Source organism: Phragmites australis, chromosome 9, assembly GCF_958298935.1.
Source record: "Phragmites australis chromosome 9, lpPhrAust1.1, whole genome shotgun sequence".
NCBI classification, from domain to species: Eukaryota; Viridiplantae; Streptophyta; class Magnoliopsida; order Poales; family Poaceae; genus Phragmites; species Phragmites australis.
In genome coordinates this window covers 33,605,286-33,628,271 of record NC_084929.1, presented here as the reverse complement: position 1 = coordinate 33,628,271, position 22,986 = coordinate 33,605,286, and the positions used below count along the sequence as shown (strand labels likewise).

The window sequence follows — 22,986 nt, the reverse complement described above, 5'->3', positions numbered from 1 at the left end:
TACTGCACAGCATTTGGTCTATTTCAACATCGACTTTAAAAGATTTGAACAATGATCCATCTTGAACATCTCTTGATCTACATAATTCTAGCCGAATATAATACGTACATCATGAATCAAGACCTCTACCAAAAAGGTTATATATAACTTTCCCCATGCTGCAAAACTTTTCGTGGGAGCAACAAAAAAATCTTCAACAAGCAGGTGCTGGTTTGTTGTGTATTCCGCACTTGTGAGACTATTTGTCCCATCCATCTTCTCGCATGCCAAACTCCCATTTCTGAGGGAGGGAACCATATATTGAGGAGAACTTTGCCAAGCAATTTGTTCTGATATCATAGTGCTTCTGTGTGTCTCGGCTAATTGCAACAGAAGAAAGCTTCGATGTGTCGATAGCCCATGCCGGGTGGACATACTCCACGGTCCTCGCGGAGCTTGCATTTGCATACAGAAAATTCATGAGCAAGTCCTCACAGTTGAAATTCTTATGCACATAGTCTCTCCCTTCGCGAGCTTCCTCGCTCCAGTACTTCTTGAAAGCGAACTCACTGTCCATGAAAGCAGCACCTGTGAGGATCAGATTGTACCCCTTCTTACCCCTAGCATATCTCTCATTCCTGTATTGCAAAGGGCTGCCATCTATCATCCGAGGGTAAAAGCCCACCATCCGCTCAGGGTGTTCTCTCCAGACTCTAAATCCTTTCTCTAAGTCAGTGCAAGTCATCATGATATCATCATCCAGTTCAAAAACAGCCCAAGTCTTTATCAAAGGGTCAACCCTAAATCGGTTGTTAAGAGAATTGATATCTTCAACTCGTATCCTGACAGGAACAGTAGAATCAAAGGCGTCACTGCTTGGAGGGTTACCTTTGTTCCAGACGACAACTATCTCCCTAACTGACTCACATCTGGAGTAGTGTTCAACAAATAATTTCAAGTTCCAGAGACGAGCTTCATATGTCATGGTGACCATCGTGAATTGAGAGTGTTGCCCTTGATATGTATATGCCTCTTCAGCACCATTGCCACCACATAAGAAATGCACAGCAATGAAGACATTCACAACACCGATTAGAGCAACTACACAAAAGAACAGCATGTTGGACCAAGTTTTTCCATTGAGCCTTGTTTTGGTAGCAGAGATATATCTGCCGATACATGTCAAATATCTGCGGACTTTCTGATTGAAGCGGTGCAGAGGCAAGATACGAGATAATTCATTTCTCCTTGTCAGAGGAACCAAAAAACTTGGAGGAATGTAGCAACTGATTGCGCCTTTCACGAAGCCCACAAAAATGACAAGAGCAATGGCTAACAAGAAACCTATGTAACCAAAGAGACGACGCCGTGTTGAATCGCCTGAAGGGATACGATCACCATCCATTACAGCAATCCATCCACCAGACGCAAGTTGTTGCGCATCCATGTGATGGTACCTCATGCCATTCCAAGCATTTCTCCCTTTCTTTGACTCGTAAATCCCAAGATTTACAGGGACCTCTTTGTATTCTTCTTTGCTTAGCTTTTCAACTTTGTACAACTTAACCTTCCGTCCATAGGTACCACTGCAATCCTGACCAGGGCGATACAATGACCCTTCAAAAATGAAGAGCCTCCCACCGTTTCGAGCACCCAAACTTTTGTCTGATTTGTAAATAGGGTTTTGCTTGTGCTCGGTCCAAGGACCAAGAGGAGAGTTACTGTACCAAATTTCAAGCTCCGCGTTCTTCTCGACGCCATACCGTGTAAAATCTGAGGCAAATAACCACCAGTATCCTTCATATTGGATTAATGAGGCATCAATAAGCGGCTTATTAACTAGCACCTTGTCCAATGTCCATTCAAGAGGAAACTTAGTAGCACGGTAAAGGCGCAGCTCCTTCTTTTTGTTTCCCTCTGGCATCATATAAATCTAAAAGAAAGAAAGTTAGTATCTTCAGAAATGGCCATTAATTACTCAAGTAATAAATATGAAGTTAAGTGTCTACCTCATTTTCATATTTGAACACAAAAGGATATGACAGATGCCATGCCTCATCTAAAGCAATGCCAAGAAACTCCCACGTTGCACCTTGATCGAAGCTTCTTGCAACTCCAATATCACCTTGCATTGAGGTTGTCATTTTTGTTTCAAAGAAAAGAAAGAGTGTGTCCCCCTAAGAGATGGATAGTACCATATCAGGCTGAGAACTCCAGAAAGAAATAAGAAAGCATTTCATGTTAGCAGAAAGAAATACAATGCATGGATCAGACTTAAGTAGCATCTTAACTCAAGAATGCTATCCATTGGATGAATCCTAGCAACTAATAATGACGAATGCATTCCTAGGTTAATAAAAAAGCATTTGTAAAACTTTCTTTTCCTGCTTGGTTTACATATCATGTATGGATCACACAACAATCATCTAAACAGAATATATTATCCTTGATCCATGAAATGTGTTACTGAAGCTTGTAGAGAAACCAGTTCTCTGTGCATATTTGCTCCTGTTGTCATGCATCCCAAGTTCCCAACGTGCTTCAGTCGATGGAAACATCAATCAAGATAGTAGTGTTTCATATATCTATATTTTATTGAGCATACATTTAAGATCATGCCAAAAGAAATTCAAGAACCTTTATCTACTTATGCGATAATACTTAGTTAATCAAGTCATAATGTTTTTATCAAGTAGACAATGGAAGCAGGGCCTTTTACCAATCAAGTTCTAGATTAATATTTCTAGTGTTCAGTTGTACCTAAGCAAGCATGCTTCATTGTTTATCTTAATAAGATTGAAATCTTTCCCCCAACTATAGTTCACTAGGTACTAGCTCATCGTAGGCTAGCAATTCCGGTATGCACCATGCTTACTTACAAGTGCATCATAGACTAGCAACCAGTACGCTCCAGACTTAACTTTGCATGCCTCGACTGGGACAGGTGCACAATGTTTTTGACACACACTAAGACACTGTAAAAAAAATGATATCCAGGTAATCAGCCAAACAGTATCTGCCCTAAGCATCCGAAAATCAAACTTCAAGCCCTCGTTAAATGTCCCCCGTATGAGCTGAATTCAGGAACACCGGCAACAGTCACCAATTCAGTCAGTCAACCTGAATGTTACATATTTAGCTCAAAGATTTGCTCTCATAGCTCAGTAAATTTGCAAGTCATCGCTACACAATTCCACCCCGGGCCAAGAACACCAGCGGCAGCTCAAGAAGCAGTGCCTCACCTCGATGTAGAGGAACGGATCGGCAACGAAGTTGCTCGGGTACCCCGCCTCCGTCGCGGACGCGCATGTCAGCACGGGGTTCGCCACCGGCCACGCCGAGCTGTTCACATTGCTCCTCCCTTCCTGCCCACCAAATCACACGTTAGTAAGCACCTCAAGAATCAAGCCAGCATGCGAAAGGCGCTCCTTTAAGCTGAGCGCGCGCCGCTCACCAGCTCGATGGGCCGGAGCTCGAGGGGGCTCTTCCCGTAGTACATCCCAATCGCCCATGACCCCTCGCCATCGGGGCGGCACCCGACGGCGCTGGAGTCGGGGAGGCGGAACGACGCGACCACCACCCAGAAGTAGACCCCTCCCACGAGCGCCGCCGCCGCGGCCGCGGCCAGCAGGAACGAGGCGGCCGGCGACCGCGCCATCAGTGCGCGCATGCTGCTTGCTGGCCTCATCGCTCCTCGCCGCCCGGCCATGCCCCGCCACCTCCCGCCGGCATCGACCGCCCGATCGGATCCCGGGCTCCGACGCCCGCCCGAGCTGGAATACCTCAACTAGCCAACTAACTAAACGAAGAAATGCGAGGAGGCGGGGGGAAGCGAGGCCGGCCGGAGGATTCAAGCGAAGTGCTTAGCGTGTAATTAACGTGCGATTAAGCCGGCGGCATGCACTAAAATAATCGCTGTTTCGCAGTCTCAGCTGCTTTGTGGGGAGGTGCTGTGTGCGACGACGGACGAAATGGGGATGATCCGGATGCGGCCGCGTTTTCGTTTTCGGACCGAGGGAAGGGGAGGGGCGAGATTTCCAACAGGGACGCCCGGCGGCGACGGCATGTTTGACCGGAAACAGCACGGACACCGTTTCGCCCGGAATCGGCTACTCTGAATTACCAGAGGTAAGTAACGGACGAACAGTAACGATGACTTACCTTTGTAAACAGTATATGTAATTAATGATTTCATGAATAATAACTGCACGAACAGTAATCCTATGTATAGTATTTTACTAATCTTATATTCAATCCTTATAGCCAGTAAACTACTGCAGATTATTGTTTAACCAGACTCCATTTCGCCCCGTTCTTCTCTGTTTCAAAGATTCTTCTGTGAGAGAAAACCAAAAATAGGAGATTTTTTTTTTGTTACATTTTGACAGGGACATCTCAGGAAAGAAGCAGCAATGGGTTACTAGATTTTAGCAAGATGGTAGCCTTTTTCAATGCAACTCATGTGACAACCTGTAGTTTGAACTCGAGAAACAACACGAGTGTTTTTCCTTCGTTCGTTCGGTTCGACTACAATTTGCTCTGACTAGGTCCTTCTCCATATGTGTGTCCTGCTTGCAGTTTATTTCTACCACAATTTTTTGATCGGGTCTTAAAAAAAAAAAAACTTTCTTCTGACGTAATGATGATTTTAGAAGGGTCTATCTACCGGGCACTCCAGTGTTAGAGCCTGTTTATTTCAGCTAGGAATTCTGAAAATCAGCTTATAAAAGCTGGATTGTGAAAAGCTTTTAGACTGTAGATTCTAAAAAAATTTAATGGACAGTTTAGTAAAATGGACTTTCACAATCTATCAAAAGCTGAGGAAAACCAACTTCTCAGATTCTCACAATACAACCAGCAGATTTTAAAAAGCTATAACCAAAAGCTGCCTGTTTATTTCAGCTTCGGATTATAAAAGCTGAAAGCCAGAATCCGAAGCTGAAACAAACAGGGCCTTAAGCACTCAATTTTTCCCAACATGCACCGACCAACCTCCTCCCCGCCGCTCGCCGGCGTCGTCTCCGACGCCAGCGAGCCCTCCAGCAAGCCTGCGTTTTAGCTTCTTTTTTTCAGAAGCTTCCTTGACACGTCCGTTGTGTCCAAAGTGGATGGTCAAATATGAACAGTCAAAACCTTGTGCAATTTAGCCCTTCCATTTCGGGCCGAGCAGCATAATTCTTGCAAGAACTTGTGTCTAAAGTACAAGCCTATGGTCAAATATTTACATATCCCTGATGGATCATCACAAAATTCAATAACCCGTGCAGCAATGGAAGCATCCACCATTTACAATGGGTATACAAGATGAAACTGATACATCCTGTGACCATATTCCGCATTTGCACTGAAATACCTATAGCCTGTGTTATATACTTGTATTTTCAATCCTGTGCCCTCCCCTACTAGGCACTAACACCACAAAGGACGCAAGCATCCTCCATGCCTCGTATTGTTACGACAGATCAGGTTCCCCACAGAACGCATCAGGCTCAAATGACCTCGCAGCAGTATCACTATAAACTCCAGGGATAGCCCTTCCGCCGTTATTGTCATACGGTTCCTTTGGATTTTCAGCGTTGATGTAACGAAGAATGCAAAAAATCAGGGAGACAGCCAGACCCACTAAGGTGAACTTCACTCTGTTCAACACAGGTTTGACCTGGAGCATAACCAAAACAGCAGCGCTTAACAGTTATGGAAAAAAAAATCATATTTATTCCCTGGTGCGTTCCTTTCGCATGAGCATTTATAATGTTTCAGAAAAGGAAGGCGACAGATAGCACCCACAAAAGGTAGATCTAGAGTATTGATTCTTCATGTGATCATATTGTTTCAAGGATTTCACAGCTCATGCTATGTGCATATACTATTCAATATTCATTGATGTGATTATAAATAGAATACAAAGCAATTAACAAACTCAATAAAAAAACAATGGAATAGGATATTTAAGAAGTCAATCAGGACAACTTACAGAAAATGAACCTAGAAGACGATCACGAGCTAAAACTTCTGGGGTTTTAACCCATATCTGCCAAAAGTAAGAAACATTGTTAGGAGCAACAGCTAGATGCCTAGCTAATGATGTATTAAGTATACTGCTTTCCCAGACCCGTCGGCATTACATGCACCCATCAGCATTACATGCATAAATGATCTAGTCAGCAGAATATATATAGTAGCATTGTCAAGAATCAAATCAGCAAAGGGGAAAACCAGGACCCATCTAGACTTAATGAGGATAGTCAAATTCTATGGGCACCCCAAGAATGTGTGCGCACATGTTACAAGGACGAAAGTAACTTGGCAATTTACATTGTAAGCGAATGGAGTAATGGGCAAGGAAGCACTTGTTATGAAATGAAACACATCACCACTTATTATGGATTGAATATCAATAATGCCAGCCTCAATAAAGATGACAAGAGAGCAACTATTGCAAAAGTTGTTTCAGTGAGACTGGTTATACTACTGATTGAGTGATCCCCACAGCATCTCAATATCATATTCCTTTCACCCAATTGTTTCTTTCACTAAAATTTAAAGCTAAACCAACCAAGTCAGCTCTTGATGGCATCCCTGTTAATTTTAAGGCGGTAAGAGCAAGCTTGTTCTCATGGATATTTGAAGGCGGGCTACTTGATGCCTCATATCACAGTTCTATCACAGCCGAGAACATTTGAAGTTAGCCATGTTTCTCGGGATTAAGAGTGACATCTCACCTGCCCGTCATACCATCCCGTTTCCTCATCTGAGTCAATTGATACACAGGTATCAGATACTCTAGAATTTCAACCTACAGAAAGGAGACAAATTTGGATTCCTCACACTCCACGGTGGCGCTGAGCAGGCGGTTGCCGACATAGGCCCACCCGAGGTACATCCGCACCACGGCGAGCGTGACGGCGAGGATCCCGGACCCTGTGGCCCCGAGCGCGAGGTGAAGGCTGTCCCCTCCGGTCCCACCGCGCCCGCCAAAGGCGGCCACGGGGAGCCCAACGAAGAGCGCGAAGGCGGCGCCCGTGAGCGCGAGGCGGGAGCAGTAAACGCGGAGGTCGCCGGCGGCCCAGGAGAACGGAAGCGAGGCCGCCAGCGCCTCGTACTCGTTCACGGGCCGCTGCTCCGGCGGCACGGGGCACCACTCCGTCTCCGGCGACCTCCCGTTCCGCGACGGCGGCGTCGCGAAGCGGCGGCGGCCCTGCGGACTTCGCCGGGCGCCGCTCGCTGGGGAGGCCGGGGCGGCGGGGTTGGGACAGGGGCTACGGTTTGGGAGGAGGGGGAGGAGGCGCGCGTGGAGGGGAGGGGAGAGGGAAGCGGCGGCCATGTGGAAGGGAAGGCAAGTGAGGTAGTGTGAACCGGGAAGCAACGCCTTGGTGTTGGTTTCGTCGTGGCTTTTGCGTGGCTGCCTCGTCTGCAGAAACTGTTCTCTTCCGAGTTTGGATTCCTACCGAATTAGATAGAAATTGTAATCTAACTATATAAAATATGAGTTAATTTTTATATCACTTTTCTTCTTATAATACCCTTATCTGATAAAAAATCTAAAATTTAAATAATTTATCTATTTTTTACTATTTACTCTGGTTATCTCTTCGTCTGGTTACTGCTTATAGATATAGAAACTATTTTATTAATAAAAAAATTAAAAAAATAGCAGATAATTTCTTTATTTTTTGATTCTATCATAAATTAAACTATAATGATGTTACTGGCGTATTTATTCAACGATATTTTTATAATGTATTAATATCTTTGTATCTCGAGTTTATATTTAATGTTATCGTAACTAAATTTTGTTTTTACTGTAACACATAGATACTTAACTAGTAAGTAAGTAATTTTTGAGATATTTTGGCTTTACTGGGCACTAACAAGCGTGCAGCCTTCTAATAAGCATTTTTTCGATTCATGAAGAAATCAAATTGTCACCTATAACACTTAACTAAAATTTATGCAACCATTTCTTTGATCAGTTTCTCCTGCTACCATGTTTTTATAACTATACTATATACTGATTAGAGCATGTTAGGGTACGAGGAACTTAATCGAATCCCCCCAACTAAATCCCGTTATGTCATCAGAACAACGATTATATGTTAAAGTTGTGTTTTATATGCCGCGTCTATAACGAACAATGGCACTATTCGTTCCGAAAGAGAGTTAACAATTTTCCATGAGGTCTAGTTTCTCTGAAAAGGGGGTAATGCTAATTTTTAATCCAAGCTAAGTATGGAGGATGAACAATCATTCTCTGAAAAGGGGATGCGAGTTCTTCCACGATCAAATATCTACTGATCAGTGATGTATCGACTAGGCTCAATTCAGCTTTCGAAAAACTAAAACTAAACTGTATTTAATTCAGAAAGCGGCAAGCATTATTTCTAGACGGACGACATGTTGCCACGCCTCTGCTGCTTCGCTAACTGCATCATCACTCTTCCAAGTCCCGACAATACTTAACCAGTTAAACATCTTGGCTACTGAATCACACGATGAGCATCACTGCACCTGATGTGATTTTTCTGGGAGATTTAGTCCCAAAGCGAGTTTTGAAGATAGGAGTAGACGACACTGCACGTTGGTCCTTTTGATACGCATGCCATGACCATCTTTAACTGATTCTCGTTAGATTTAGAATCTCTTTAAAAAAGATTTTTGTTCTTTTAGCGCTCCAACAATTCCTCTTCATGATTTTCGTCACGAAGAGATTCTCAATATCATTTCCTTCAAGACAGTATTCTCTCTCCTTTTATTTCATGAATCACTTCAAAATAAAGTTATTAAAAATGATAGAAAATAAAAGGAATAGGAACAAGAAGCAGAATCAAGAAATGAACAAAATAAATAGAATATGGTTGAGATGGACTAAGCTAGATACATGTGACCTTTTTTTTTTTAAGAAAGGCGATATTATATTAGATCAAGTTTTTTGCAGATGACTTTGTTTTGACTTAGTTTTAGTCAGAAGCTTCCATCCATAGCACTTCCGGTCTTTGCTTGTTAAAATCGAAAATTAAATATTTAATTCCGTATAAGTACATGTAGCTAGCTGGTGCCACGAACGACCTCCAGTCAGAACAAGCGAAAGTAAATTCATTTCCTTTTCGTTTTTTTAAACGGGTGTTCTCCTCTTTGCCATTTTCCTGTTCGTTTTGAAAACCATATGAACTCAATTTTAACTATTGGGGCATTTGCAAATTTACCACTGTTTTTGTATTTTTGTAAGAATACAATATGAATGACCGTTCTGATGATATTTTTATAATTTTTTAAGGCAAGTTTACAATAATAATTTAAAGCAGTGGAAAATTTGCATTTGTTCATATTCGGATGCTGCTTCGAGTTCTCATATGGGATTAGGAGGTTCAGGAGGATTTGCCTTTTCATTTGGAAGCAATTGTATGGAGCTTAGGTCACTCTAATACAAATGTCTTACCATGATATCTATCTACTTTCACACATTAGCGTAGAAATTAGCCCCCTAATGTATTGTTTTCTTTCACATATCAAAATATGAACCTATATTAAACTTTAAACTTTATATTGCTCCTCGTTAGTTTGTCTGTTTCATGTGTAGAATTACACTACTACCTCCGATCATAAATACATATTATTTTGAAATGATTTGGTCAAGCTTGTAAAATTTTAATTGAGAATAGTTTTCAAAATATTTAGTTTGAAAACCTTAAAATAATATGTATAAATTTATCTTGAAAAATACTTTCATAATATCACAAATTCAATGAATTTTAGAAATATATTTTAATAAAAAATAATGATCCAAACTATGTATTAGAGACCGTATCTTATATAAAATAATATGTATTTATGACTGGAGGAAGTATCTCCTTATCCTTTTGTTTAATTTTCTGTCGCTCACTATAAATCTAAATCTTATGTGACATGATCATTAAATATCTAAGATATTATCAATGATAGATCACTGGGAGTAGCCTAGCGCACCTCTAATCTCACTGAGCACGTCAATCACTTGCGCAGTCAAAATCATGCCAACACGCTCGGCCTCCCAAATCCAAACCGTTCATCATCTCCTATCTCAAGCCGACGGCGGATCCTAAGATCACCCTACCCGCCGCGTCCGAACCAACCATATGGACCCCACAGTGTCAGAGAAAGGAGACAGTAACTTACTACCACATCAGTAGACATACCCTTCACAAAGGCACTGGGACCTACATGTCATAGAAGTTTAAGGAACAAATAATTGTGACCGTAGCATTTGCCATCACCCGCTCTCAGGTTTTTTAAGGAATCGGACGGCATTTCATTGATAAAACACAAGAATTATAGGCTATTCATTACAACGACTGTAATTTAGATTCACTTCTAATCGACTTTCTTAAACTACTTTGCCTCGTCAGCGTTGGAAGTGTACTAAAGATAAATTTAGAAGCTGTTCCCTCGAACAACGAGGAAGTATAATTTTTTTCAGCACAACAAGAGACAGTCCACTTGAGATAAGCCTTATGAACGAGGAATGAACAGGCAACGCAAATCGACCAACCGCCGAAACTTCATCGGACTTTGAAACAGCAGCTCGTTCGTGGGACGACGCGCTGCGGTCGGGGACGAGGCACTTCGAGCACAAGTGCTACAACCTCTTCACCTGCAACAGCCACTCGTTCGTGGCCGACTGACTGCCTGAACCGGCTCGCCTACGGCGGCTCCGTGGGCTGGAACGTGCTGAACCTGGCGGCGCTCGTCTGGCTGCGCGGCCGGTGGCTGGACCGGATGGCCGTCGTCCGGTCGTTCCTCCCGCTCGCCGCCGTCTCGTGCGTCGGCATCCTGATGGCCGGCTGGTCGTTCCTCCTGGGGATGGCGGCGTTCTCTCTGCTCCTGCTCGGGTGGTTCGTGCTCGTGTGTGTACTGCATGAAGGGCCTGGTCTGCTGATCGAGTCACTGAACAGTATAGCTGCTGAGCATTGAGCTCATGCGGATGAAGAGTGAGCCCGAAACGGAGAGCACGAGAGATACTCACCACAGGGCCGGTCCCTTTGGATCGGAGGAATCGAGCCCAATGCGAAATCCTAAAAAAATCTAGAGCAATTCCGTGAGTGGTTACATGAATAATAGGAGCATTGAAGTTTGCCAGTCTCTCTTCGTGTACTTGCTGTCGTGAGTAGAATGCTCGGTCGGTCCATCGATCCCCGGTTCACGTGTAGTTGGGTTCTGCCATGAAGCACTGGTCACATCATATCTAAGGCCCGTAGCAGATCCTGCATGTTCAGTTTTTTAAGTCACATATTTACCACACTATATATTCACCCACCTAACTAGCGCACATTAAACAAGAGCTAAGGTATAACCTTACTTAACGTGGGTAAATGCTATGACTATTGGATGTATCTATGTATGCATGCTTCCCTTTCGAGATTTAATCTTAAATAAATGTGAGTATCAGGTAAAATCAGAATTTGAATCCGTATATGTAGGTTCTACCAAGATCTGCTAAGTTCGCCTGCATGTTCAGTTGACAGTGCACGGAAAGCAATGAGTGACTGACTTGCCAGCTCGGCTTCCATGTGTCACAGCGAATGGGAGGCCAGGGAGCGAAGCGTACATGCACGAACCTGTGCGCTCGCACAGCACGGAAAGGATTGCTCCTCTGGAAGCAGGACAAGGAAGAATCGTGTGGCTATAAACCTGGTGATCACCGCGCGAGCGCGTAGCAATTTCTGCAACTGTACGGCTCTCTAAGTCCATCTTTAATAGATATTTTAAAAATTTATTATATATAATATTATTACAACATACTTTAACATTATTACAGCATATCCTATTTTTTTATCTTTAACAGCTATCTTATTTTCTAACTTACATTACTCTCCTCCTCCGTTCAGACCCACGTGCATACTAAAGAAACAATGATAGAGGCTCCCTTTTCTATCGGCATATTTGTCGTTGCCGTTTTCGTGTCTTCCCACTCCGGTATCACTGTAAAACATGTTTCCGACTCTGTTAAAAAGCAAGCCGAGGCACAACAATTGATATTTATAGATTGACATTTCTAATACTATAGTATTTTACTTTATAGAAACCGACTCACTTAGAGATGGCCTAAGCCTGTCCATCGTTTACATCCCTTTTGATTGTTGGGAATTTGTAAGATTTCAACACGAATCGTGTTGTTTCGTGTAAAATTTCTGCGTCACAAACAAACCTTCCTACTGTATTCACTTCGTAATTCGTAACTCGGGGATTGAAAACCATGCTAACGTTTTTTTTTATTTCTGTTGCTTGGATTCTATCGTTTGATAATTGGATCCAAAACTCCAAACAATTGTGTCTTTGAAACTGCTCTGAAGCCCTTTTTGAAACGCACAAGCCAAAAGATTTTTTAGGTGATTTCGCGCTGAAATTCCTCTAATAATTTTGTACTAAAGTTCGTTTGACTTTTTTGAACTGCTATATGTTCCTGTGAAATTTCACACGGAATGAAGAGCACTAGGACCGTGATTAATTATTGTATGGACCGTATATGTAAGTTGAGTGGAAGCGGATCGAGTAAAATTATATTTATTGAAAAAATATTTAGTTGTTGTATCTGTATATATATATTGAGTTGAGTTTTTGTTTGATTGAGTGAATCTAAAACCGAATGAGTGGATATAAGAGTGTAGCATCTAGGTCTCTACGTAAGTGTTAAATACTTCGATGATTGATAACAATTATACCATTATGACTAAAAAGTTTGTTTTAAAGGGTAATTAAAAAATTAGTTTACAATATTGTTAAAGTGATTTTGGTTCTTTAGTTGAATGGTTCAACTATCAAAAGATGTGAGCGTCAAGATTAAAGAGCTTCTAGTTCTAAGTATCATAAAGAGATGAACAACACATAGAGTATTATAAACTCTTTTTCTTTGTTTTCTATCATACTATAAAAAGAGACTAAGAGTAATAGTTTGATCTAGTTGAGTCTAAACTTAATTGAATACACACTCGTGAAATCATATCACTAGGTATATCAAAGAAGCTCATTGATGAGTTGAACTGAAGATAGGATATAAAAAAGTTTGAATTTGACAAGTTCTAGAAAAACTCTACACGCCGAATGTTTTGATGTTGATGTGTTTATACACGTCGGAGTTTTTATCTTGGTACTCTTCTACACGCCAGATGATCTAATGGTGTGAGGTTGGCTATACTGGAGTTTTTTTAGAAGATGAACTTCAAGTTTGTACACGTCGGATGGTCTGGCATATACATTGGATGCTTCACCGAAGTAAAATTCAGAAAGTTTTTTTTGTTGAATGGAAAACAAACTTATACATGCTAGATGGTCCAACGCATATATCGGAGGCGTTGTCAGAGTAAAGTCTAGAGAAATTTCTTTCGGTTAAATGTAAATTGGACTCATACACGCCAGATGGTCCAGCGTATGCATCGGAGGCTTCACCAGAGGATTCAGTGCAATAACAAATTTTTTTGGTGTGGAGGATTTACACTGTATGGTCCGATGTTTGGAGCTTGTACATGTCGGACCATCCGACATTCACGAAAAATATGAGTGGCTTAACAACGGCTAGTTTTATACCTCTAACCTATATATACCCCTCATTTCGTCTACTTGGGTAAACTTGTGATTCAGAATAGCTGAAACACTTAGTGTGTAATTAAGAGGTAAGGGAGTGTAGTAGGGTGATTTACAAAGTTTTTTAATTGAATATTAATGATATCATTAGTGTAAGTAGAGTAGCAAGTGTGTATCTATCTGTAGTTTAGACTTGATTTGAGTCAAGTGAAGCTATTAGTTTGTTACTCTTGATGGTTGACAATACCTAACCGATCTTGGTGATCGGAGGTATCTTGATAAGCCCTTAGAGTTTTTATGGAAACCTCAAGATGAAGTTTTACGCTTGGTTTAAAACCCATCAATCCAGAGATAGAGAAGTGACTGTTACTAGGAGCACTTGAGTCTTGGTGATTCAAGGGGGAGCGATATCTTAATGGATGCTCCAACGAGGATTAAGTGAAGTGCCAACTCTTTGATACATTGAGAAAAAAATTCGATATCTTCTTGTCTATCTATTTATTTTTCCACATTTACTTTCTTGCAAGCTTATGCTACACAATTCTCTTCTTGCTATAGTTTGCATATTTTCTTGCTTAGTATTGTATCAAATTTGATAGTTGTAGTTGTTTTACCATTCATTTAGAATAAAGCTTGCTTTAGAGTTTGGTTGAAATATTTTTAATTAGGGCCAATTCAACCTCCTGGACCATTCAATCTTTTTAAAGAGTTGGGATTATAATTAATTATTCATATAAAAATTATTTTATAATACTGATAAGTGAATCCATCTATATAAAGATGCAGGAGTCTGTATCTGCCAATCCAGATTGCATAAGAAAACTCAATTTCCTCTTGAACCCAGCTACAGACTTACATTTACATTCTTCAAACCAGAATAAAATAATATATACAAATAACTAAACATATTTTTTTTAAAAAAAATTATGCACATTCTACGTATCAGATTTGTCTCTACCAACCAATAAAGAGCACTCAATATTTCCAATCAACCCGAGAGCACTTAACATTGCTTGGGACTCCTATAGGACCTCTCTGTTTGGCTGATGGGCCCGAAGATATTCTCTCTCCCCCGACCGCGCTCGCGAGTCCAAACTCCAAAGTCCAAACCAAACCGGCGATTTCCCCCCATCTTCCCGAGTTCCCACGCGCCGGCTATAAAATCGCAGCCCTCAATTCCCCACTCCTTTCTTATCCCCTCCTCCGCCACCACACTCCCCCCCTCTCTCCTCACCCTAGCGCCCCCTCCCGCCGCCGCTAGGGTTTCACCTCCCCTCGCCGCCTCCTCCAAATCCTTCCCGAATCTTCTACAGCCTTACGCAGCCCCTCCGCAGCCATGAGCGAAGGCAAGGACTCCCTCGACCTCTCCGGCCTCGCCGCCGCCGTCCCCAGCGCGGCCGGTATGTTGCTTCGCCCTCGATCTCCGTTCCTCCGTTGGTGCTGCTGTTGGGGTGTGGTATCTGATTGGTTGCGGTGGTTCCGATGCAGAGCTCAGCGCGGAGGACAAGGCCAATCTCGTGGCGTCGATCAAGGTGAGATTTCTCTTGCGGCGGTTCGCTGTTCTATTTTGGTCAGGTTTTGGCGGGGGTTCGTGGTTGGTTTTGGGGGTCTTCTGATAAACCAATGCTGATTCAGTGTTGTTGCGCTTGTTTAGAACACGCTGCAGGGATTGTCGTCGCGCCATATGGACGTGCTCGAGAGCCTCGAGCCCAAGGTCAGGAAGCGTGTTGACAAGCTGAGAGAAATCCAGGTATAAGATGCTTCCGCTCTTGTGGTGCCATACTGTTGTTTTTGTGATGGTTTCAGTGAGTTTGACATGCTTTGGTAGGAAGCTTTGTGTAATCCTGTATCATTATTTGTGTCTACTTTAGTATGCACTCTGTGATTGTGTTGATACTTGTTGAAATCGGTACGGCTTGGTGTGCATTAATACCAGAAATTCCAATGCTAACTAGAGCAAGGACTGTTGAATATTAGGCTGCACGGTTGTTTACAACTCGTGCGTACTGGTTTGCTTTTCATTATTACTGAGAAATGCCAGTAACTGTGAATGTGTGTGCCACTTCCATGACTCATTCACTGGATGATATTTATGAATGTCTAGTTGCCTACTCTAGATTTTTTTTGGCTGTGATGACTGTTAAAACTTTAGCCCCTGAACTCAAAGTGGGACGTGGGGATTCTGTAGGAGAATTTGTGAAGTAGTATGATAACTATACACTTTCACCTTTTAAATCTGAACATCCGAAAACTTCCATCTCTTAACTTGAAGCTTTGTTCCATGATCTGTCGATAGCTATCTCATTATGCTTATGTGGTTGGATTTATCTTGTTTTACTTCGCACGAAATATCTCTGCCTTCTTGCAGTCATGCAGCTCTATCACCAAACGGTTTATCATTTGATTGCCTGTATTATAGTAATCATTTAAGGTGTGCAATTTGAATTTGACTTTTGGGATGTTATGGTTATATCTGGTGGTGAGTTAATTACCATCGTTTACCGTCTGCCAGGGCCAACATGATGAATTTGAGGCAAAGTTTTTCGAGGAGAGGGCTGCACTTGAAGCAAAATATGAGAAGATGTACGAACCGCTGTACTCAAAGGTAAACTTGTGTTTTGTCTTGATATCTTCTGTATATGTTGTTTCTCAGTTTTATAAACCATTGCTAAATTTTACTTTCAACTCCCTAAACTGTTCCGAGCAACTCCCACCTCTACCATAGCAATAACCACTAGATTAGGATGTGAAAAAGAGATGGATTTTCTATTCTGCATGCTCCATACAGTACAGACATATCTTCCTTAAATATTGCTGCATCCTGTTTGATGCTATGAACCATGATCCATCTGATAGCTTTATGTGACCTGAAATTGACAGCGTTACGAAATTGTCAATGGTGTGCTTGAGGTTGAAGGTATCACAAAAGAAAGTGCAGATGAAACCCCTGTGGAGCAAAAAAGTGCAGATGAAACCCCTGCAGAGCAAAAAGGTGAACACACATTCCACCTGTATTAAGATCTCTTGTGTCTCCATTGGGTAATGAAACTCTGTATTAAAGATGGAACATATCTTCTTGAATTTTCTTTTGATTTCGATCATAATGATTCCTTGCAGAAGAAAAAGGTGTGCCGGATTTCTGGCTTAATGCAATGAAGAACCACGAAATCCTGGCTGAGGAGGTGAAGCCTTGCATCCTTGCGCAAATATTTCCTTCTGAGAGCTGTCAATACTTTGTGTCCAACTTGTTGCAATGTCTGTTTGTGCATAATTCCATTCCATTGCTGGCTGTAAATATTTCTGGTCCTTCTGTTTTCAGATCCAGGAGAGGGATGAGGAAGCTCTCAAGTACCTCAAGGACATCAAGTGGTACAGGATTAGTGAGCCGAAGGGTTTTAAGCTTGAATTTCACTTTGATACAAATCCATTCTTCAAGAACTCGGTGCTTACGAAAACATATCACATGATTGATGAAGATGAACCAATTCTAGAGAAAGCCATTGGGTAACTAATATTTCAGCTCATGTGTAGCTCTATATTCTTTTGGATGGATAGAACATTTCACTGATGCCTATGTTTGGCAACTTTTGTTTCCCAGTACTGAAATTGAATGGTACCCTGGGAAGTGCTTGACACAAAAGGTGCTTAAAAAGAAGCCTAGGAAGGGGTCAAAGAACACTAAACCTATTACAAGAACTGAAGGCTGCGAGAGCTTCTTCAACTTCTTCAGTCCACCACAAGTTCCTGATGACGATGAGGAAATTGACGAGGATACAGTAAGTTTAGCTTTTATATACCTGCACTTATGGTGAAACCTTCAAGCTCGAACATGACTTGATATTTCCTTTTTAATAGGCTGAACAGTTGCAGAACCAAATGGAGCAAGATTATGATATTGGGTATGTCTGTATTTTTTTATGTATTATATGCAGTGGCTGCAGTCCTGTACTCATGTTACAAATTACACTTGTATTGATCAGGATTGAATCAATGCATTGACACGCTAAGATTTAGATTTTATTTCACTAGTTCTAAATTGCCCTTGTGTATTGCCAGATCTACCGTCAGAGATAAGATTATCCCGCATGCTGTTTCATGGTTCACTGGAGAGGCTGCTCAAGATGAGGACTTTGAAGGCATTATAGATGAGGATGATGATGAAGATGATGATGACGAAGATGAAGATGAAGATGACGAGGAAGATGAAGACGATGGTGATGGAAAGGTACATAAACTTCTGTCTACCAAGACCCCTTCTACGCCCTTGCTAATTTTGGTATAACGCTATCTCTTACCATGTTTGCTTTCCTGTCTGTAATAGAAAAGCAAGGGTGCTGCTGCAGGGGAAGGGCAGCAGGGGGAACGACCTGCAGAGTGCAAGCAGCAGTGAGGTGCTGCCTGCTGCGTATTGATTATTTCCAGAGACAGTGGTTGTGGAGTGATGAAAGTTTGGTTCTGCCTGATGCAATGTCATTGATTTGGTTTTGTGGAAACCGGAGGGGGATTTTTTTCCGGGACAGGTATCATATGGTGTTGGTAGTTTTGTCACTTGCTGTATTGGGTTCAGATATTATGTGCTCTGCTTATGCTTTGAGTGATCAATGTTGCCAGTCTGGTATATCTTATTGCGTGTACCACTGGCACAGTCTGCTGTATCTTCAAGTGTGTTGTGGAGAAATTTTGATCTAGGGGAACGGTTATCTTTTTACCCGACAATGTTTTGAATTGTGCCTCCACATCGCCTTCAGCGTGGCTATTACTTCAATGTTGTTTCTCATGTCGCATCTCAAGTAGGGCTCAGTGACAGTGAGGAGATGTTATGCCTCACGTCTGCAAAGCTGATGCAGTTTCGACGAGGGATGCATTCTTGTCACATGTTCCGTGTGCTGTCCTGTGTAATAGACTAATGCCGGATGGACAAGTTGGGGAAAATACCTCGTTCCTCGTCACTTTGTCAGTAACCTTGTAGACAAGGCAGATCAGAGAATTAAGGCGAAAGAACTTTTAGGACTTCCCAAATAGCTAGTTCTTAATTGCGATCGAATTCTGTAACCGTTCCAAGCGTGTCCCCGGTTCAGCGCCTTTTACTTTAAGCTAGATCGCTGATCAATGCATGACCTTCCAATGGTCAGGTAAGCCAAAAGCGTCCTCGGCAGCCGGTTTAGCAAATTCTAACGCAGTCTGATGACAGAGAAATCAAGTCCTACTGCCATGAAAGTATCTATAAAAAGGCAGAACTGTGAATCTGTAATGCCGTATGGAACTCTTTTGCAGTTTGGGCCCTGCCAGAGAAAAACAGATGCAGGCATGCATATGCGAAAGGCAGCAGTGGTAAATGGTTTGTTGCAACTACGATAATACGAGATGAACAAACTACATTGTTCAGGCCACGAGGCTCTAGTTACATCCAGCTCGTTAGCAAGCAGGAGGAAACCAGCATCCAGTTACAAAATGCTCGAGCTGCCGCTCCGCTCCCTGTACCTTTGGCCTGATCCCATTCCCCATGTCGAATCCAAAAATCTGTAAAGAACCCCTCTATAACTGTCACAACCTACCCCTGTCCATAAACTTCTTGACCTCATCATACAAAACAAGTACGGCAGCCGCACCAGTGCTCCTAAACATGTTAGATAGCGCCCCGCGGTAGAAGGACCTGACCCCCTCCAGCTTGTATATCTTCCTCCAGCAATCAAGGGTGCTGCTGTACATCTGCACCTCCATCCCCGACTGCATCATCATCCTCCGCCGCACTGTGTCCAGCGGGTACGAGATGAACCCTGCCATGGAAGTGACGGTCTGCGCTGCAACCCAGCGCTGCCACAACGGGGATTCTAGAGGTACCAGAACATCCTTGGCAGTGTCAAAGCCTCCAAAATACAGTCCCCGGTGGACAACCATCCCTTGGAGTGACGCTGGTAATCCCCTGTAGATGCCCCGGATGCCATTTTTCTTGTAGATGGTTTGGATGAAGTGGCGAATGCCTCTGAACTGGCGGGTGTCTGTCCAGCCAATATCGGCTGCAAGACGAGTATGAGCAATGTCGAGCGGATAAATGATGACCAGGGTAGTACATCCGGCAGCAGCACCAGCAAATAAGTTGGTGAGAGCAATAGATGTGAACTTATTGTCTGCTGAGGTTCCTGCGTCTTTCAGTATGCTCCTGTACAGATCCTGCAAGAATGATGGTGAGGAATTAGAGATAACCACTGAGACAATCCTCCAGAGATAACAGTCATTCCAACCATCATTTAGATTTGCTGTAGATCAATGCTCGGTCCTTTACAACAAAAGATAAATGAAGCTTAATCCCCTCGACAGAAATCTTCAAAACAATGCTACTATTTAAGGTAAAGGAACACTATGCTGCAAGACAGAGAGGCTCAGAAGCCTTCCCCCACATATCACAGGACAACTGAGCTTCAGAGAGGAATATAGAGCAAATCAGCAAAACAATGCTACTATTTAAGGTAAAGGAACACTATGCTGCAAGACAGAGAGGCTCAGAAGCCTTCCCCACATATCACAGGACAACTGAGCTTCAAAGAGGAATATAGAGCAAATCAGCAAAGCATAATTATGACCATTATTTGGCCATTTCAAGCAATTCTTATCGCTTCCATTAGCTGGCACTAGATCTAAAATGTCTATGCTGAAGTTTTAGTAGGTCAAAAACACCTATGCACGCATGGATAGCAATGCTATTATTGTTGCGTTATCTAATTATAATGATTAAAAGTGATAAACCATGGTTCCAAGACTTGATGCACTCTAGATTTTACATCCTGCGACCCTCCCTACAAAAGCCTCTGAGCACCGAGCAAATAGCTAGCCAGCTTCTGAATTTCCATCATCTCATCATGAAAACCAAAAAGTAAACTTGATATATTTAATGTAATTAAAGTACTACAACTATAGTAAAAAAAGTCAAATGACACTGTTGCCACCTTGTGCCCCTTTACTGTGCAATAAACCTCTAACTGCAATTCTATTTCTATTAAACATCACAAACATACTTCTGACACCTTCTAATATTACTCATGTACTTTTGATTAATTAAGAAAATTGAACATAGCTGCTCATGTGCATGGGACATGTCACTTGCATGTTGCTAGAGGTCGATGCAAAATCATCTTAAAGATGACAGGCATATGACAGGCCATTTCCATCCACAATGCAAGGCCAATCTGGTCCCCGAGACATAGATTGTCCGGGTATGGCGTATCATGTATTTCAAGTACCTTCCATTAACTTCTAACTGAAGGCTTTTGGAAACTCTTTGTGAAGGTCAGGAATGGAGATACATTTGCCGTATAGGTAAATGAAAGTTATCTGTTACAGTCATGGTAAAACACATATCATAAATCTGCTATGGACTTTGTAGTCAGTAATGCACCATAAACGACTCAGCGTTAAATCACAACATGACGTACCTTTCAAAAACCGTTACGATATTGTAATAAAGCATCACAATATGCCATTATGAAGCTACATTATTCGCTACCTTCCAAAACCTGTGGCAGCAATGTCAAGTCCAATAGATGCTCAGGAAACTATATCCAGAAATCTATTACTCATTCAAGCTGTGCCATTTACTATGGTTCAACATTACTTTTTGCCATCTTGTGGAAAAGCTATTTGACAATTGTAATATTTGGCAACCAAGCTTTCATAATAAACTAGTATGCACGATTATTTTAGAAATTGATGTTGACATTACATTATACAGCAAGACAAACAGCACGAATTAATAAGCAACGAACCCATGAATAAAGCCCCATAATTTTTTCCCCAGTTTAAAACTGTTGATAAAATCATTTTACCGAATATTCATTGTAGTTCAGTCCACGACATAACAGTATTAGCATAATACCATCCCAGTGACCAATCATCAAAATTGTACTGGTGTATTGTTCCTATCTCCTGGATCCTCGACAGAAAATTCGATTAATACTTACCAGGTTCTCTGTTGAAAGTATAAACTAGCCTAAAAGTGCAAGAATATATGCACAAAATATACCGTTAAGATATTTTGATAGCACTAGCTAGTATCTAGTGCTTTTTTTAGACAAGCCACACGAAAGCTTTATTCTCTCATTCTTTTGCCATTTGTTGCGACCAACATTCATCTCTAGAAAGCAAAATCCCTCCAAATCTCATCTGTTGTCAACAAAGAACGACGAACCAGCAAAGCAGCGACCTAATATCAGAAACGAATCCGGTCTTTCCTCCACCCCTCACGCTGCAAGCATCAAGACGAATAGTACTCGATGCCCCCAAGCTAAGCACATCAATAAATAACACAAGCACATGAATCAAGCAAGGAACGAAACCACGAACCTAAAACTGCAGCATGAACATCTCATGAAATAATCACAAGATCGCAACTAATTCAATGTCATCTCACATCAACATAAGAAAAAATGGCAGTTCTAACTTGTAATGCACGAATCAAGACCTACAAAAAACGAAGAGAAGATAAAAGGGTGTGGGAGTGCGGGGTCGGGGCGGAACCTTGAGCGAGAAGTTGAGGGCGACGGAGGGGTAGTACCGGATGACTGCCGTGCCGTTGCCGCGCCAGAGCGAGAGCACCCCCTCCTCCCGCACGGTGCGCGCGACGCAGTCGGCGAAGCCCCGGAACCTGCGCGCGCGGCCCAGCAGCGCCGCGTTGCCTTCCTGCGTCTGCAGCAGCAGCTTGACGCGCTCGATCGGCGCCACCACCGTGTGCACCGCGCCCCCCATCACCGCCCCCGCCACCAGATCCCGCTCGAACTCCCACACCCGCCCCGCCGCCGCTGCCTTCCCGCCCCCATCGCGCCGCCTCCCGATGGTCTCCTCCACTCCCCCTGGCCCCGCCGCCGCGACCTCCTCGCTCATTCGGCTGCCTCCCCTGCGCAGTGCAGGAGTGTGCGTGCGTCGCACCGGAGGAGAGCTTTGTCCGGTTCGGGTCGGGTCGGGTCGTTCCGGCGCGGGCTCGACCACTTGAGTCGGTTGGGCTCGATGAGCGCATCGGGATGGGCTCTGCGTGTGCTCCATCTCCGAGATGTCATGTGGGGCCCACCTGTCACTGTGCTGATGAATGGGTTGCGATGGCCATCCAGCGAGCCTAGGTTGACCTAAGGTGGTGCACTAGTATCCGGATGAACAAATACTTTATTAGTAGATTGTTTATATCCATTAGATTATATATTGTTACGGTGCACTCGTATTAAGAGAAGAAAAACTTTATCAGTAGGTTGTTTATATCAATCAAATTATGTATTGTTGTAGTGCACTTGTATTAAGATGAAAAAACTTTATCCGTTGACTACTTATATCGATCAAATTATATGTTATTAGATGTATCATAAAGTGGTACAAGATCATTTTAGCTCGAGCTTCATCCTGATGGCCACTACTGATTGGCTACTACTGATTTTTGACTCGAGAGTCATGGCAATTTAGATAAATCTTCTA

The 22,986-nt window shown here is 42.6% G+C and overlaps 4 protein-coding genes and 1 pseudogene across 9 annotated transcripts; 2 read left to right on the top strand and 3 right to left on the bottom strand.

The window, feature by feature from the left end:
* On the bottom strand, positions 1-4,164 carry LOC133929316 (glucosamine inositolphosphorylceramide transferase 1-like). Of its 5 annotated transcripts, none has more exons than XM_062376021.1 (4): positions 3,434-4,164; positions 3,222-3,344; positions 1,989-2,156; positions 1-1,912 (listed from the first exon to the last, which is right to left on the bottom strand). In XM_062376021.1, the coding sequence occupies exons 1-4, from the start codon at positions 3,686-3,688 to the stop codon at positions 239-241; spliced, it is 2,220 nt and encodes a 739-aa protein (XP_062232005.1). In that variant the 5' UTR covers positions 3,689-4,164; the 3' UTR covers positions 1-238. The 5 variants fall into 5 exon arrangements, with proteins under 5 accessions (XP_062232005.1, XP_062232006.1, XP_062232008.1 ...); XM_062376022.1 differs by having other exon boundaries at positions 3,222-3,340; positions 3,434-3,626; XM_062376024.1 differs by lacking the exon at positions 3,434-4,164 and adding an exon at positions 2,859-2,946 and having other exon boundaries at positions 3,222-3,348.
* A 936-nt stretch (positions 4,165-5,100) lies between these two features.
* LOC133929315 (uncharacterized protein ycf36-like) lies at positions 5,101-7,416 on the bottom strand. Of its 2 annotated transcripts, none has more exons than XM_062376019.1 (4): positions 6,808-7,416; positions 6,702-6,730; positions 5,954-6,010; positions 5,101-5,539 (listed from the first exon to the last, which is right to left on the bottom strand). In XM_062376019.1, the coding sequence occupies exons 1-4, from the start codon at positions 7,301-7,303 to the stop codon at positions 5,432-5,434; spliced, it is 690 nt and encodes a 229-aa protein (XP_062232003.1). In that variant the 5' UTR covers positions 7,304-7,416; the 3' UTR covers positions 5,101-5,431. The 2 variants fall into 2 exon arrangements, with proteins under 2 accessions (XP_062232003.1, XP_062232002.1); XM_062376018.1 differs by having other exon boundaries at positions 5,101-5,638; positions 6,808-7,411.
* Positions 7,417-10,091: 2,675 nt separating this feature from the next.
* Positions 10,092-10,891, top strand: LOC133928179 (protein REVERSION-TO-ETHYLENE SENSITIVITY1-like; annotated as a pseudogene).
* Positions 10,892-14,715: 3,824 nt separating this feature from the next.
* LOC133929314 (nucleosome assembly protein 1;2) lies at positions 14,716-18,249 on the top strand. Its single transcript, XM_062376017.1, has 11 exons — positions 14,716-14,933; positions 15,022-15,065; positions 15,188-15,283; positions 16,046-16,138; positions 16,414-16,525; positions 16,651-16,715; positions 16,853-17,037; positions 17,132-17,309; positions 17,389-17,432; positions 17,590-17,758; positions 17,855-18,249. Exons 1-11 carry the CDS (start codon positions 14,870-14,872, stop codon positions 17,921-17,923), a joined length of 1,119 nt encoding a protein of 372 aa, XP_062232001.1. The 5' UTR covers positions 14,716-14,869; the 3' UTR covers positions 17,924-18,249.
* Positions 18,250-18,869: 620 nt separating this feature from the next.
* Positions 18,870-22,488, bottom strand: LOC133929313 (probable ADP,ATP carrier protein At5g56450). The gene is made up of 2 exons (XM_062376016.1): positions 22,045-22,488; positions 18,870-19,704 (listed from the first exon to the last, which is right to left on the bottom strand). Exons 1-2 carry the CDS (start codon positions 22,405-22,407, stop codon positions 19,078-19,080), a joined length of 990 nt encoding a protein of 329 aa, XP_062232000.1. The 5' UTR covers positions 22,408-22,488; the 3' UTR covers positions 18,870-19,077.
* Between the last annotated feature and the right edge of the window lie 498 nt (positions 22,489-22,986).

Coding starts and splice junctions, on each gene's coding strand:
- LOC133929316 (XM_062376021.1), bottom strand. CDS start 3,688: ATGGCCGGGCGGCGAGGAGCGATGAGGCCAGCAAGCAGCATGCGCGCA. Junction 3,345..3,433: donor AGCTCCGGCCCATCGAGCTG/GTGAGCGGCGCG, acceptor TTTGGTGGGCAG/GAAGGGAGGAGCAATGTGAA. Junction 2,157..3,221: donor ATCCGTTCCTCTACATCGAG/GTGAGGCACTGC, acceptor TCCATCTCTTAG/GGGGACACACTCTTTCTTTT.
- LOC133929313 (XM_062376016.1), bottom strand. CDS start 22,407: ATGAGCGAGGAGGTCGCGGCGGCGGGGCCAGGGGGAGTGGAGGAGACC. Junction 19,705..22,044: donor CCCTCAACTTCTCGCTCAAG/GTTCCGCCCCGA, acceptor TCATTCTTGCAG/GATCTGTACAGGAGCATACT.
- LOC133929315 (XM_062376018.1), bottom strand. CDS start 7,303: ATGGCCGCCGCTTCCCTCTCCCCTCCCCTCCACGCGCGCCTCCTCCCC. Junction 6,731..6,807: donor GCTCAGCGCCACCGTGGAGT/GTGAGGAATCCA, acceptor CAATTGACTCAG/ATGAGGAAACGGGATGGTAT. Junction 5,639..5,953: donor GTCTTCTAGGTTCATTTTCT/GTAAGTTGTCCT, acceptor GTTATGCTCCAG/GTCAAACCTGTGTTGAACAG.
- LOC133929314 (XM_062376017.1), top strand. CDS start 14,870: ATGAGCGAAGGCAAGGACTCCCTCGACCTCTCCGGCCTCGCCGCCGCC. Junction 15,284..16,045: donor ACAAGCTGAGAGAAATCCAG/GTATAAGATGCT, acceptor ACCGTCTGCCAG/GGCCAACATGATGAATTTGA. Junction 16,139..16,413: donor ACGAACCGCTGTACTCAAAG/GTAAACTTGTGT, acceptor TGAAATTGACAG/CGTTACGAAATTGTCAATGG.